Raw genomic sequence first — 17,262 nt, 5'->3', positions numbered from 1 at the left:
GAAACCTGGTGAACAAAAAAAAAGAAACCCAGTCCTATATCATGATCATTGCATGCCTATTATTATTTTAACCATAAAAAAGTACACAGTATAGCTAAGTTCATGTCAAGACAAGTCGTTGCTTACCACCGCCATAGGGTGCATAGTATGTAATATCTATACCACTGCATATGCCTGTTTGTTGTGATCATGTATATCACCATAGATCCTTTACACCCCACTGATCACAAGTATTCTAGTCATTCATATGGTCTGAATAGAAATCTGCGCAGCATGTGTGACAATGCAATTTCAATTGCATATATTATGCATGGCTTTGAAATGCTCCATTGTTGTTCTTGTTTTCTTTTGTTTTTTGCAGCAATTATGACCATAATACGGTAGATGGTGTTGCCATTCAATTCACATGAATAGAACAGTTCTAACTACTTAATAGATGGGGACATGGAGGTAATAAAACAGAATATCTACACAAACAATCATCAATGGCTACAGCTTGATGGTTATCTTTCCACTTCTTTTGTGCCAGTTGTATGAATAGTATGTATGTATGAAATGGAGTGCATCAACATAGGTTTGTACACAGTTGAGCAAATATGCTAGCATCTGAAGAGAAGGAATTGAATAGTGCATGTGTGAAAGAAGCAACGATGGAGATCAATTGACCGATATTGATCACCTTGCATGCAACTGCATTGAATACAAAAACATCACCCCAACAATTTTTCTGGAACACAGAATTTCATTCTGCACACCGCAGTATATTTTAATTGTACTTTCTTGGCTGCACAATTCATTGTTTGACCCAAGCACTTTACTTTCACCAGGCATTAGGGAGTTATTGGCTCTCTAACAGTAATAAATGTAATCATATCAGTAGGGTCTAGTGATAAGATTTTTATTATATGGTTCCAACTCATTATGTTACAGTACGTATGTACTATACGTATAGTTTCACATAGTTAGCTTGGGTGTGATTGGTGGTTAGCTATACAAGTCTCTTAAAAACTTATTAGCTAACAAGAGACACTCCATACATCAAGTAAACGCTGTACACAACCATCTGCATCTTTATAAGTGAAAAGTAGAACTATCAGAGACAGCAAGACAAAAATTACATGCATGAAAAATTGCATTACTTACATAATACTTCACTATTTGTACACAAGCAAAGAAAACTTTTAAGTTATATTTATTGGCCTAGTACAGCAGCAGTCATTGCACATGTGATGTAGTTACTGATACATCACTCCATCAGGATCAATGTAAATACACATATAAGCATCCTCAACAAATCGACGAACTAGTTCTGGTAGACTTTTGGATGGAACTCCACTGATGTCCTTCTCACCATAAACATGTTCTTGTAATAACTGAGTGCAGACAGTTACTTTAGGTAGATTGTATCCGCTATCTGTGAAGACAACTTATATATCTGTTTATGGTTATTGTACAATAGCCACAGAACACTAAGGTGGTATACACAGATACAATACATACATACCTAGCCTCTCAGCCATACTGTCAAAAAATACCCATTCATTTTCAGTGGCTCTAGTAAAGCAAACATAGTGACTAGTTTCTATACACAACACAGAGAGTAGTTGTAGTTTTCCAGTATCAAAATCATTATCTGTTCCAGTAGACTTCAACCGGTGAGGTCTATGGCTCTGTCTGTTAGGATGATTATGCCAGAGATCCAAACAGTTGTTACAGAAGTATAGTTTTTTGTTTGCTTGTAAACTTGGTTCATTATTGCAGTCATTACAAACATAACTGCTTGGCTTGTTACACATAAAGCATTGTCCATTTTCTAAAAGATGAGATAGTCAACTATTAGCAGTATGTGTTAGACTAATAACCAGAACACCATTTGTGACTGCCTCTGTGAAAACCAGTCTTATCACCCATTTAAAAGTATCGAGAAACATTGCTTTTAAATATTCTGAGTGTTGTAGCTGGCCAACGGTGGTAGCTACGCATACCAAATTTTCACACGTTTTACAACAATTTCTTACCTTCCAGATAATCCACTGAAGAAGTAGTCAACAACTAAGTTTCCCACCATTTTAGATAGTTTTTAAACTGAGGTTGACTGTATCAGGCGAGCTCCGGTGGGGGCCCTGGAAGGTGGGCAAGATAATGTTCAAAAATTGAAAAGGAATGTATTGGGATGAATTAGGCCAAGTTATGGGCTATTCAGACCCCAGAACTGGCTAAAATCAAAGGCAATTTACAGCACAGGTCATTGCCCAACACCGCGGAGCTGTACAGCCACACACAGCCATCTCCTGGTCAGCCAGGGCTCCATCAAGACCCCAGACCACTTGTACGGCTCGCCACTGTGCTTTAAAAAAGTAGCCAGCAAAAGCAGACCACTTTACTCTGGTCGACTGTGACAGTGAAATTTGATAGTGCATTCATTAAGCTTTGTGTTTGTGCGAAAAAATCAAACTTCCTGTCTAGGATGATAAGACCAGTTTTCACAGATCCAGTCACATTTAACATCGTGTTGTTCATTACATAAGTGGAATTTTAGTGACATAAAAATTCACAAAATATGCTGAACAATCAATAATATATTCAGACATAGGTGATAGAAAGAGGGCCATGTTCCCCTTCCCCCCCCCCCCCCCCCCCCCTTCCCCCCCACTTTTTTATTGGTCTATACTTGTAACAGAAGATCAAGATTATCCTACAGAGCAGTCGACTACACTAATAGAACAGTCACATTTAGATCCTTTGGGTAGCCACTTAATTTACTTGTAGCAATTCACAGTAAAGAAATATTATCTTAGAGTTTGCAAAACCTGAAACGTTTCCTGGGGGAATACTTGCAGACTCTCTCAGATATCATGCATGTCTGCTGTATGCTACACATTATATGCATGTCATTTTGCTCAGACAGAGGGAGTCAGAGGGCATGCCAAATGTCCATTAAAATTTTGAGATTTTAGATGGCATAACGAAAAGAACTACAATTATCCGAACACTCAGTTATCCGAATAGTAGAAATGACAGTTCTATTAGAGTATTCTGTGCATTCTATACAGTAATTGTACAGGGCTTTGTATAATAAGTGAACAGTTATCTGAACTTTTTGAACACGCCTTGGGGGTCGGAGAGCACTGTATGCATCTGTACTACCTCATTGCTTGTACGCCATATAATGCCCGTAATAATATAGGATTTAAACTAAGGTGATGTCAATAATTACCTAGGTACAGCCAAGGCAATTATAGGTGTTACTGAATCTTTTTAAATCCTTGAAGATACAAGTATTACATATACACTGTATAGTTCATCAACTTACTGGTGCCACATAATTCTTTGATATCCAGTTCTAAAGATGGAATGATGCATTGAAATGACTTAAATTTTTTGCCATATCGGGGCATTTGTAGCAGTAACCTTGATGGGTACTAAGGAAAGACATAACCATTTTTAATGTGAAATAAATGATATTTCATGGAGTCAGATATAGATATATGTTAAAGTAATAAATCATTATTAACCTTCACAAAGCTGATGTCTTGTTCCAGAAACATCTTAGTTAACAATTGTTGGGTATGTACAATAGATACTCCTTCAATTGGCTCCACAAATAACTGAATTAAAAACTCTCTGTCAACACCAGATTGTCGTCTGTAAATAAGACAACAGCTACATAGTGAACTATGAATATTTCTTTACCTGATATGTACAAATGGATCCAAGTGAAGGACATGTTTAAACAACAAGTTTAGAAACTCTTCAGGATCTTTGGATACACTTTAGTTAAGTTTGTATTTGGTGGATATAATCTAACAAACCTTTTTCATCACTAGTATAACCCTTCATCTTTTGCAAGTCTGCTAAATGCGTTCTTAATACTTGAATTGAATCTTGTACCACAACGCCTACCCTACAAACAACACACAGTATTTACATACAGCAGTGAATACACAACGAGCATGGTTATAAACATATTGTGAACTTCTGTTTGAACTTAGAGACTAGCAAGTCTAACATACGTCATGCAGACGATACCAAGTGGCTATATGATACATATGTTGGCATATGTGTACACATGGTGATTTATATTATATATGTAGGTACATTTGTGTAAAAGCACAATTATACATTCAAACAAGTACACAATAAAAATTGGAATTTTCAACTAGAGTATAGAGACCTACAACAAGCTGGAGTAGTGCACAATGTTAAATCATAGTAAATCAATAAAAAGTGTTATATCCCTACTGTGCATTTCCATTACAGTAGGAATATAACACTTCTTATTGTTTTACTGTGATTTAACATCGTGCACTACTCCAGCTTGTTTCACTACTTTTTATTGATGTGCTATGGTCCCACTCTAGTTGAAAATTCCATTTTTTTGTGTAGTTGTTAGTTAACATTTTTTTGTAAAATAAAATTATGACTGGTGAACCCACACATATCGCATCAAAAGAAAAAAAGGCACCACACTCCCCAGTTACCAATTATCATCTGAAAAGTGAAGTATCCATTGCGCTTCGTTATCAGCTATGTTCAACCCACTACATAGCATTATAAATCAAGAACTGTTAGCATCTCTACGATCAAAGTAGTCACTATAAAAAATACATATGATTTCCATTACAAAGGGAAGCCACCACGTGCTACTGCCAAATCGACACCTTTTGCTGTCACAAAGATGAATGGGACACAAAGGAGGACACTGGTAAGTCCATGAAGAATGCAATGTATGTACTGCGGTATGCCAAAAGGCACGTGCTCAGCTGAAGCGATGTCAAACAGTGAAAAAATCAAGCTCTTAACCTTAGCCGTTATCATCAGTCAGTCAGTCAGTCAGCCAGTCAGCCAGTCACTAGAAAATTCCATTTAATTTTTCTTTTTAAATTTTGTAGCAAACTTTTTGAAAGCATTTCATGTTGATCTGAAGAGTGAGGTCATCTACATTTGTAGCTATACTATAGGGATAGATGATTCTACTTCAGCCATATACAGCCTGTCAGTAGATATAGCCATGGGATTAAATGTCCACTAATAGCTATAGCTGAGGTGTAGATGACCTCCCTTGTTTCATTTCTGTGATCCCTACTCAAATGTAAATTCTTAATTTGTGACCAATTTTGGAAAATTACCCTTATTGGTGCATTTGACACATTAAATATTTAGTTCTGAAACACAGCATTACAGGTGTAAAGTTAAATTCCTACCCATTTAAGAGTAGAATAAACTCTTGAATTACAAGAAAAAAAGTTAGAAATATTTGAAATGTGTTTTCTGCTATTAACAGCACCTTACTAGTTTCAAAATTCTAATTGTTTCAGGCATGACAATAAGGGTGATTTTCCAAAATTCGGTCACATTTTTCATTACACTTGTTAGTTAACTTTTTTTGTAACAGCATAATTCAATACATTGCATAATGCATCAAAGGAAAGAATGGCGTCAGTTACATTAATTGTACAAGCAAATGTGCACCCCAACTATCAATTATTTTGACCATTCCGCTACATTTTCAGCTATGTGCCACCTGTAATTATAACAATGAAACCATGACATAATAACACCAATCAACTTATAGGTGGTTGTGGATAAAGAAATCAGACGCAAAGCAGGGCAAAGATAAGTCCGTGGTGAATCTTGTTTAGCCGTTGCAGTTGGTCAAAGTGACATTGGACAGTGAGACATCGGCCCGTAGCCTTATCCACAGTCGGGGGTATGCTAGGCTGAAGGCATCAGTCATTCAGGCAGTTAGTCAGTTAGCAGTAAATCCAAGATTTCATGGAAACATGTTGGAGGGTTGGGATTACTCTGAAGACATTTATGGGCATGGTCATCCCTAACCAATATTGCCAAAGTAGCCAAGGTAAAGCGAAGCTGGTTTTTTGGTGATATTGTTGGATAAGAACAACTAAATCTTTATGATCCCTATACTATGCAGTACTACTGTACTGTATGACATTAGATAGTAATAACTGTATAAAGAATAAAAACAGAACTTGTGTACTATATACTTACACTCTAAGTGTATAAACAATTTTGTTTTTAAGCAACCGCTGTAAGTTCTGTTCTTCAACTCCAGTTGTAACCATATCCAAGAAAACAACATCAAAGGCATCGGAAAAGGCAAACATTCCATATAAAGTAGCATCAAGGTAACAGGAATTATGACAGCCTTGAATTCCCTTAGTCTTTGTGTGCTTGTTTTCATCAAACTTCTCAGGAGGAATAGCTGGTAACTCTTGGTCATTGTGAGTGTACAACATAGCTTCTAGTGCTACAAGTGAAAATCTTAGAGTAATTACAACATATACATCATACTGGTTATAGAGAAACTATATAGTATGTATATACCGTAATAGCTGCAGCTACTATAACTTTCAGTGAGAAGACCATGTGGCTAGCATGTGACAGCAGCTAATATCAGAAGATGATTTACAGTATATATGTATACGGACTTATGTAGCAGTAAGCCTGCAGCATTTATATGTATGTGCTTTCAAATGAGTACAGTACCTCATTTAACAACGCTTCAGTAGCTACGTATACTTTAATCTCCTTGGGTACTCTCAAAAATATAGACAACTGGCTCTCCTTTACATAATTTTGCTTCTTATCAGCACTTGATTCAATATTCAGATATAACTGCAGCTCCTATCCAAGAGTAGCTCTTATACAGTACAAAATTATGGAGGGTTCCCATTTTATTTTTATGTAACAACACATAAAGCCATTGATACAATACCAGTGAATGACCTCTTTATACTATACTGACAAAAAGGGATGGGACACAAAGAAGTACAAAGGTAAGTTCATGGTGTGTACACTGTACCTCCTGCATGTGATCTACGTATATTCCAGGCCAAAACAATGTCTATAGTCTATGTAACAATTAAATATTAAGCCTGTCCATCATCACAAGAATTATGATTGTCTGAAGTAAATCGGTTGGTTAGCAAAAAGTTTTTTTCAATTTGTAGAAATTTATTCAGGGTGTTTTCAATACATGCTAAGCTTGACCGCTTGCATTCATTAATTAATCCTGTAGTGCTGCACAGAAGATTTGCATTTTGCTAAACTGTATGCTTTGACTGTACACATTGCAGGTATACACACAATCTTTTCAATCTAATAAACAAGTACATCTTACGATTTCGTTGTCCTGTAGTATCATTTACGTCAACAATAAATCTGCCATCAGGTTGTAGCTCAGAAAGTTGAATCTCGCTATAACCACCATGTTCCTGTATACATGTAAAAATTGTATTACAAATACATCATAAAAGTATGTACTACTATTGTACTGCCACTAATGTTATTAAAATGACTGGATGACCGAATGATTGACTGACTGTTATAGACAACCATAGCTAGTAGGTAAAAGTTATATTGAAATCTTTAGTTGTGATGGCATTTTGGGGGGTGCCACTTTGCTTGGGGGCCGGGATACACAGTAACACTGTCACACTGTATGCTACATATATGGATATTCAAGAGTATACACTTGGTCAGTCAGTCAGTCAATCTGCTAGCTATGACAGACAATCAGTCAGTCAGTCAGTCAGACAACCAACTAGTCAGTCAAGTTGACACTACACATTTAATGAGACCACCATTTCACTGATTAACTAATACTGACAATATTAATAGTATCTATGGCTTCGGTGGCCAGCCATGTTAAACTAGAACTACAGTAATTACTACAGTGAAGCATGTCCATTATGATCATCTTATACCAACTTTTCCCAACCTTATTAGGTATGTAGGTGCTACATAATTGCTGTAATGACACATTTTGGGGGTAACTTTACAATGGCCAAATGAGACAGGTAACTCCAAAGATACAGTAACCTGAAATGACAAGTTTCACTGTACCACACTTATGACACATCTCAACAGTGGCTACAATATTCACCCATTCAATTCTTGCACATTGTTCATCATAAACTGGAGACATCACTAGCTGCTTTATTGTTCCATACTTTACAGGATCACCATACTGGACTGCACAACCTACTTCAAATTTGTGTACATTAAGTCGCGGCTTCTTTGAAGTACTTTTACCAACAGAACCTACATATTATACAATTCTACCTAATAAGAAGAGGAATATTTCTAATACTTACGTACTTTCTGTTTTGTTTGTGTCAACTGATCTTTCATTATACAAACTAATAGGTTTTCCATGTTTACTATTATCTTCCTTTGCAGTATACAAACCCTGTACAATCATACATACATACATACATACATACATACATACATACATACATACATACATACATACATACATACATACATACATACATACATACATACATACATACATACATACATACATACATACATACATACATACATACATACATACATACATACATACATACATACATACATACATACGTACATACATACAAAATAAACAATGTACCAGTACATAACAATGATTTGATATGCAACAAAGACTAGTTATCTCTACCACTGACATGTACTAACTGTGAGTTTACCTGATCATCATCAGTAGGTGTACCGCGACCACAAAGTAAATTCCAGAAACCCCACCATTGCTCATGCCTTTTGTCTTTGTGCTTTTGAGGAGTATGTTGAGTACTCTGGACAGAGCTTTTCTTTGGTTCCTTAGTCAAGACTACATATACACAAACATACATTATATAGAAATCCATGCAGAAGCAACTAAGTAATAAAAAAGGGTGCAGCCTACAAAAGCCTGGGTGAAAAAAGTTGTGAAACCAAAGGCTGTAATATGTTCCAATCAATTTTACTAATGCACCCTAGATCACTATTGAAACTGATTAACAACATTGCAGCTATTTCTTGCCTTTTTTCACTCTGGCTTTTGAAGGCTGCACCTTTTTATGCAGCTTGGCTATTTTTTATGAATTTCACTTCTTAAATAGTCCAAAGCCAGCCATAAACTGGAATTGAGACTTGTTTTTACCCAATTTTTCTTATACATAAATTTCAAGAGCTTGCGTTTTACCAATGCTTTCAGTCACTGTGAATTTGGAAAGTGAGGTGCCATAGGTGGTCGGGAGCTACAACACAAAATCATGTACTTTGAGAAGGGACCATGGAGCTATGCATGCATGAAAATGCATTTTCTTTCTTCCTGTCAACATATATTCACAGTGTGTCGTGCCAGTTTTATTGGCTGCACAACACACTACCACGTGTCTTGATATGTAAAACCCAAACACACACGATTGCTATACATCAAAAGGTCAGACTCAGATACATGTAGTTCATATCAGGAACATGGTTAAATTGTTATATACTCTACTACAAGTTTAGAGAACATCAGTTTAGAGAACATCTAGAAAATTTTAAAGCAGTTTCTGCTCGTGTCCATATAACTAATCTAAACACATAATCAAAATTTATGCTTATGGCTTACACTTGTACACTATTACAGTAACATCCTCAAACCTACTACATTTATACTACTTGGATGTGCAGTCCTGTTACACTTACACTGGTAACTATCTTTCTTAACTACAATTTTACACTATTCTTATTGTTTAGCTACTGTTCTAAAGTGGCAGCTGATGTCTGTACAATGCTGATTCTTAGTGGTTGGCCATTGTACAAATATAACTAACAACATTTCTTTCAAAATCTGGTAACTATGGTATCTGAAATCTATATTATTTTAATCATATTATGTTTGAAATCTGTCAGCAGTTGGGGCTGGGATGTACCCCCAAATTTTGTGATTCACTATATACTACTGGAACTAATTTCTAAAGCTACATGTAGCTATGACCCTGTTATGCAGTATTTACCTTCTGGTGCCTTTTTAAATCTTACTCGAAACAAATTTGTTATGTCTACAAATATTCCTCTCTGGCGTACACAAGTAAAATATTTGACACCATCCCAATAGCCGTCATCACTCTCCTCCTCAAGATCTTCATCCTGCAATCATACTTGTATCAAACAATTATCAAGAAAACAAAAATTACTTTATGTGTGCCCACAGCCCTGCATACGTATATGTACAATTACACAAATTAACATTTGTCAAGGTATTATCAAACAGTACGGTAGTACTCTACTATCATACACTACAATAGTAGTGTTATCATAGTGTATAGCAGGGACCACAAAGGAGTAGGCATGGCCAACGAAATAACATAACCCAAAAGCAGCCTCAATTTTCCTTGACGACGATGAGCAGTATTGGTTAGGTAAACCAAGTTTTCAGATTGACCCAAAATGCTTTCAACAAGTTGCTAAGAAATTTTTTTTTAAATTATTTAACAGAATTTTCTAGTGGCTGACTGATTGACTGACTGACTGACTGATGCCTTCAGACAAGCATAACTCGATAACAGCTAAGGCTACAGGCTTGATGTTTTGACTGTTTGATGTTGCTTTGGCCCGAGAGGTGCCTTTTGGCATACCGTAGTATATACAATGCATTCTTCATTGACTTACCAGTGTCCTCCTTTATGTCCCTTTCATATTTGGTGACAGCGAAAAGTGTCGATTTGGTGGTAGCACATGATGGCTTCCCTTCATAATGGAAATCGTCTGCATTTTGATAGAAGAGGTGCTTTTCAAACAGTTCTTGATTCATACTGCTTTGTAACGGGTTGAACATAGCCAACAACGAAGTATAATGGATACTTCACTTTTCAGACAATAATTGACACAACTGGGGTGCGCGGCACCATAATGTTCTTTCTTACAGTATGCATGGATTGCAGAGGTGCTTTTTGAACAGTTCTTGATTCAAAATGCTGTGTAACAGGTTGAACATAGCCAACAACAAAGCGTAATGGATACTTCACTTTTCAGACGACGATAATATTGATATAGCTGGGGTGCGCGGTGCCATTTCAGATGCAGTATGTGTGGGTTCACCAGTCATAATAATAATTTACAAAAAAAGTTAGCACACAAGTACACAAAAAAATTGTAATTTTCAACTAGAGTAGGGACCATAGCACATCGATAAAAAGTACTGAAACAAGTTGGAGTAGCCCATGATATTAAATCGCAGGAGAACAATAAATAATAGTTATACGGGAACAATGTGGAGTCTATGAAATTTATAAACCCGAAGGCCTGGGCTGTAGCGCACGAGCGAAGCGAGGGCGCTACTAAGGGCCTGAGAGTTTATAAATTTCATAGACTCCACATTGTGCCCGTATAACTGCTTTAGACTCTATTTCACGTTACACTCAGATTACCTAGCTCATCCACGGCTGTTTCTGCTGTAGGCTCGGCAAAAGCGGCCGGTTTTCTTGCGATAATACTAGCGCCATGGCAACTATGCGTCCTCACGTGACAAAATAATCACGCTCGTTAAATCACTGTACGTGAACAATGCATAGCGATTGGATAAACCTAGATTTTGAGCATATGTTATATTGTGCCTGAAGACGTGGAGTATATTAGAAAACAAGGTGGAGTATATGAGATTTATTTCCCACCCAAAACAGCCTAAATAGAGTCTAAGAAGTGTTATATCTCTACTGTGCATTTAAGATACCATAACAGAAATGCACAGTAGGGATATAACGCTTCTTATTGTTTTACTGTGATTCAATATCATGGACTACTCCAACTTGTTTCAGTACTTTTCATTGATGTGCTATGGTCCTTACTCTAGTTGAAAATTCCAATTTTTTTGTGTACTTGTTATCAAGTATTAACAAACAGTACGGTAGTACAGTAGTACAGTACAGTAAACCATTCTAGAGACATCTTACACAACAAAAATCACCTTTACAGAAATAGCGAAATAGTGCACGGTCACCATTTTATGCCACAATAATAAACTAACTAGTGGCATGTGCCTTTTGTGGTTCCAATGAGTGTGTGCCCTGTTGTGCGTAATGTGCATCCACTTAGCAAGCAGTCACCATTTCTATGGCTGTATTTACAGGTTATGGTACAGCTATAAATGAATGCACCTATAGCTATTAGAGTTGAGATCTACATTTAATTATTATTTATAATTACTGTATAGGACTCACAGAATGATTATAAAGTACTGATGATTATGCAGTTAGTCTTTGGGGAAGAGGTGAAGTGAGAGTCATCTTTAAATTGATCTAAATTGTTCATTCACCTATTAATCAGGAGTAGTAACATTCCATAGTTTGATTGTTGAGGGTAAAATAGACTTTAGGTAGGATTTAGTTTGGAAGGAAGAAGTAGGAATGTTCACAAGTGATTGAGGTTGCTTAGTGGGGACGTTAGAGTTATCGAAGTCTCAACAAATTAAAGCTCTTTTATTAGAGTATTTGCTAATTAAGATGTTGATCACACTACCATAACATGAGGAGTCATTTGCAACTAAACAGAACAGGCCATACTACTTTGTATTTGGTTCATTGTAGGTGTGGGAACTGCTGCATATTATGGGTCTGACAAGAGATGCACAATATGTCATTATACCATTTCCACTCCAGCTGCTAAGTTTTTAAATCCAGCAAGATATCCTATCCACTTTATCTGTCCAATCTGTTCCCTATACTTTATCACAGATCCTTCCTTCAAGTTGAGTGGGTTGATTACACTGGAAAAGATATAGGAGTAACATACGTAGTAAGCAACTATGACAAACTATTTAAGATGGCATACATGTCTGATCCAATAAGCTCATAATCATGTTTAGAAAGATAATTATCAGGAAAATCATTGTTGAGTATGGAAATAATTTCTGGTGGTTGATGTGTCACAGCATCATGGAACTCTTCAATAGAGTTGCCTTCCTCAATCATTACCCAATCATTCACTTGACTATCACCATGGTCATTTTTCCTGTTGACAACAGTATTTATGCTTTCGTTTTCCACACATTGAATGGGTAGAAACACTTTAGATCCTTGTTGGATAAGTGAAAAATAGTCGCTTCCTGATAGCATTGTGATATGATGAGGTATTATGGTAAGATCAAGAGAATTTTCCTATAACAGTATCACACTTGATATGTGAGAACTATCATCAATGTATGGAAACCTGTATGTGTTCTGGTCATAGGTGTAATTATGATTGTGTACTTTATTAAGTATTACACTCCTAGAATTGTAAGCTTTGGATGCAGTGTGTGTGTGTGTGTGTGTGTGTGTGTGTGTGCGCGTGTGTGTGTGCATGCGTGCGTGCGTGTGTGTGTGTGCATGTGTGTGTGCATGTGCGTGCGTGTGTGTGTGAATATGACCATTATCTCCACATGGTCAGGAAACTGCAGCATCTATTGACAGGTTTGAACCAATTATGTTTTGAAAACAGATAATAATGTTTTTGAGAAAGTAAAGTCTATCATACTCATAATTATATGCTTTTAAAATCAACATTATATGCTCAATAGACGACCATCCAGAGTTGGGGCAGTTACTTCAAAAAAATAGCTAGTTACTGGTCACTTTGATAGTTACTTTTCATAATTACTTTAGCTACTAGTTACTTCATAATATGAATTACACTTGTTTGTTAGCTTTTGCAACATAATGATCATTTCGCTAAGATGTGTCAGCAAGGGAAGAGAAGAACATGCAGTACATATTTGCACTGAAAATAATTCTGTGGCCATTCCGCTCAGTTTTAATTATTGCTATGTCTGTTACTCAGACTTAATCATGAAGAACAGCTAGTATACAAAATATATCTACTTAATGTGGTTTTAGCATATACGTGGCTACGGCGCAAAAATTGAAGTATTTTTGCTTTTAACACATATAGTTACAGTGTAACTGTTGTTACTAATTACTATTGTAACTTAGTTACTTTTTGGATAGTTACTCCTACCGTAGTTACAAGTTATAGTACAAAGCATACAACTATAGTTATATTACTAGTTACTGTAAAAGTAGGAGTGTGCGATATCAGGATTTTGATTTCGATACGATATCGATAGATAATTAGTAAAATAGATATCGATTCGATTTCGATAATCAATTAAATGGTGTGGGAGGATTAATTGCGTGGGCAGCCGATATTTATAGATGTGCTTTAAATGCTTTAGATCCACTAAAACCATTGCTAACAAGCCTAGGAAAGTGGTAGATAAGCTTTTAAAATGGCTAAATTGCACATAACTCACCTTTATTTCTAGCGTGATTGTGCAATCACAAACCAAAATACTGTAACTTTATCTAAATTTTCTCGATATATCGATAAAATACCGAGATCAGCATTTGCAATAATTATCGAATTCGATACAATAATAATACCAGAAAATTATTGCGATATCAATAAATTTTCGATATATCGCACACCTCTATGTAAAAGTGACTTGCTACATAAGGGTGTTCTCCTGTCAATAACACACTGGGTGGTATGCTGGCTTCTTGGGCAGCATATACGACACACTACCATGTGTCTTGATACATGTACACAATTTAATGATTTTATCTAGATAGTATATTGATCACTTACAGCTTCTATTCCCACAATGGTTGTACTGTCAGGTTGAACTGACTTGTCAGTTCCAATCCACCTCACAAGTCCTCTGTGTTTGTGACCATGTTTATCACTGAAGGTCACATGGTCATCAATTCTAACTGGAGGGATTTTCCCTGATGGTACTGGTTCATCAGATGGCTTAGCAGCATCTGCAGCTTTGCAGTCAGTCAACATGTCCATTGATACAAAAACTGCACAATCTATCTGACAATCAAAATAGTAATGTCCCTGAAAAGTTCCATTACTGTGTCCTTCTCCTCTTCTTTCCTATACATATAAGTAAAACAGTTATTTATAGCAAAGTCTGATACACATATACCGTATTATGTAGACTAATAAGTGCCTTAGATGATATAAAATATGTGGAACATGCATGCATACTCAATTGTAATTATAGATGTGTGCCCTTCTATAGCTTTATTGCTAGTGTCTACGCAGACCGAAACCATTCCGGATATTATTAAGTGGCAAAACCATTGTTACTATCTGTAATGTGAAACATACAGTCAAACCAACTCTAATATATATGAAAATAACACAAAACTAACTACACACAATAACCTCTACTCATATGTACTTATTCATACCATCAATTCAACTCCAAATCTAGTCCCATCTAAACCAGACAAATCCCCAACATATCTAATAATTCCACTAACAGGAACAGGAATAGTGGCAAGAGTCACATACACTTTTGATTCTTGGGCTAACAATTCTATCCAACATAATTTGTTTAACACTTCGATCCGATCAAGACAGCTATCAACAGCCAACAGCAGGTCTCTCTGCTTCACTGTTAATTGATACAGTTGTTTAGGGGAAGCAAACAGAAGGACACCAGACTGTACTTGTGAACAGGAAGAGTATACTGTATGACTGGCTTGTAACTTGTACACTTGTTTTATTGCTGAAATATCTGAAGAAATGAGATTCTCTACCAAAGAACCCTTGGGAATCTTTACTTGCTTAAATGATGGTGCATACTGAGTGTCCAAAATGTGTTGCTCATGTCCCTGAATATCCTCCAGTAGCAAGGCATATGATGAATTTCCTTTATTCATAGCTATTAAAAAAGTTATAACATAAATTTACACTATGTTTCTATGTGTAAACATACAGCAAAAATATGCCTATAGTATGTAGCTACTACATGGCAATAAAATAAAAGTAAATTATTCAAAGAGATCTTACAATTAAAACAAAGCAAGATCAATTTGAGAGGGTTATTATCAGAAGAGACATTCTGAGGAATCTCATTGGTAATAACACCAAGCGATGGCTAAATATTGTCATGCAACTGTTAGTATCAAAGAATAATTTTCAGTGAGTTGGTAGGTTCAGGTGGTGTACTGAGTAGCTCAGTTACACTGAAATATGGTGAACAGCTTGTACCAAATCTCACAACCTTATACTGTTGGTATGCAGAGTTCAGCATATTCCAAAACGGTATGTACCAATGCAAAATAACACATTCCGTAATCTGTAGAGGGTAAGAGGCAATGTTTCATCAGAGAAAAGCATTAGCTAAGTTAGTTTTGCAGGCAGCATGGTAGATGTGGTTTGTCCATTTGAGACCGGTGTTCATACGTACGAAAGTGCTAAATGCTCGCAGTGCTAGTACTATTACGCACCTATCAATCAATATATTGCCTCACTTCCTCTCCCCTCCTCCCACCTTGGACATCAGTGGAGCTTTACAATGAAACTCAACATGAAACTGTTGCAGCCCCATGATGGGGCATTTAACAACATTCATTAAGCTCCCAAGCAGTACCCTCTTTACCACCATTGATCCTTGTGTTGCAACTGGAGCTTATGATGGAGATTTACATGATAGGTTTGCCCTCATTTGATGTTAGTGTCAAATCCCCACTACAGGCCCAAGGGTGGGGGGATGGAATTGTGACTTCATTAAAAACTTGTGTACATGAGTGTAAAAAACTTGTGTACATGAGTGTAACACAATGCCAAATCATACATAGTTGAATAATAAATCAGTACAAGACATATAATCGTCTCTGCTGTTACAACTAGAGCTGGCAATTTGTTCCCTGTAGAGATGGTGAAAAAAACTATACTGATTTGTAAGCGTCAATTAATAATAAATCTTGAGGAGCAATAGACCTCTACGCCCTAAGTTAATTAAATAGTCTCCCGTAACTGTAGCTTCGAGCCTCGTGAAGTGTCAACTGACGTAAGAGTAGTCTCGTGTGTGGAACCGCCTACACAGTAGGAGTATAGGCACTGTCTGTGGACATACATATCGTGTACGTAATACTACAGTAGCTAACCTGCTTTATGATTACCATGAAGTGTTGTATTATAAATGTACAAGAAAGCTTTTGCAGTAGTAGCGGAGTTCACGCCGAAATGAAAACGTTCGCTTCGGGGGAAGTCCCTCCTGTATAGGAGCATTAATTAGAAAAAATTCCAAGAAGTTGCCGGTTACACTCCAGTTAACAATCCATTGCAGCTGGATCCATTTAGGGAAGACTGCATCAATCAGTAGGATACACGTGGTCAGAAACCCCATCTGGCCAGTTTTTAGTTCAGCAGATCAGAGAAGCCGGTGATTTATTTATTTAGCACCGAAGAGTGTTCGTGATATATTACAGTGATCAGTATTAAATAACTTTACTCGAGCGACTTTAGCTACTATTGCTGGGGTAGTGTGTGAGCTAGCTCTAGTGACTCTTGAGTGTAAATATCATCGGTTCGTAACGCTTCTTCATAGCAAATGATGCTTTCATTAAGGTATTGGCCAATTTCCATGGTGTAGTGCTAGTAGGAGAAACCCAAATAATCATGGCTACTAGTAGCTGTACCGGCAGT

At 36.6% G+C, this 17,262-nt stretch overlaps 1 protein-coding gene across 1 annotated transcript; it reads right to left on the bottom strand.

Moving 5' to 3' along the window:
- Window positions 1-1,009: 1,009 nt before the first annotated feature.
- LOC136262965 (ubiquitin carboxyl-terminal hydrolase CYLD-like) lies at window positions 1,010-16,836 on the bottom strand. The gene is made up of 17 exons (XM_066057385.1): window positions 16,722-16,836; window positions 15,018-15,493; window positions 14,404-14,697; window positions 12,610-12,935; window positions 12,424-12,544; window positions 9,798-9,930; window positions 8,502-8,641; window positions 8,125-8,215; window positions 7,910-8,067; window positions 7,145-7,238; window positions 6,013-6,271; window positions 3,813-3,904; window positions 3,694-3,760; window positions 3,516-3,645; window positions 3,314-3,422; window positions 1,505-1,813; window positions 1,010-1,414 (listed from the first exon to the last, which is right to left on the bottom strand). Exons 2-17 carry the CDS (start codon window positions 15,489-15,491, stop codon window positions 1,236-1,238), a joined length of 2,976 nt encoding a protein of 991 aa, XP_065913457.1. The 5' UTR covers window positions 15,492-15,493; window positions 16,722-16,836; the 3' UTR covers window positions 1,010-1,235.
- Window positions 16,837-17,262: the final 426 nt, after the last annotated feature.

This window comes from Dysidea avara, chromosome 8 (assembly GCF_963678975.1).
Source record: "Dysidea avara chromosome 8, odDysAvar1.4, whole genome shotgun sequence".
In the NCBI taxonomy this organism is placed as follows: domain Eukaryota; kingdom Metazoa; phylum Porifera; class Demospongiae; order Dictyoceratida; family Dysideidae; genus Dysidea; species Dysidea avara.
The sequence above is the reverse complement of the archived record's forward strand: the minus strand, read 5'-3'. Positions and strand labels throughout refer to the sequence as shown.

Excerpts from the sequence above, each read along its gene's own strand:
- LOC136262965 (XM_066057385.1), bottom strand. The coding sequence starts at position 15,491 with ATGAATAAAGGAAATTCATCATATGCCTTGCTACTGGAGGATATTCAG. Across the intron at positions 14,698-15,017 it reads GATTTGGAGTTGAATTGATG|GAAAGAAGAGGAGAAGGACA; the intron begins GTATGAATAAGT and ends TTATATGTATAG. Across the intron at positions 1,814-3,313 it reads CAAAGAATTATGTGGCACCA|AAAATGGACAATGCTTTATG; the intron begins GTAAGTTGATGA and ends CTCATCTTTTAG.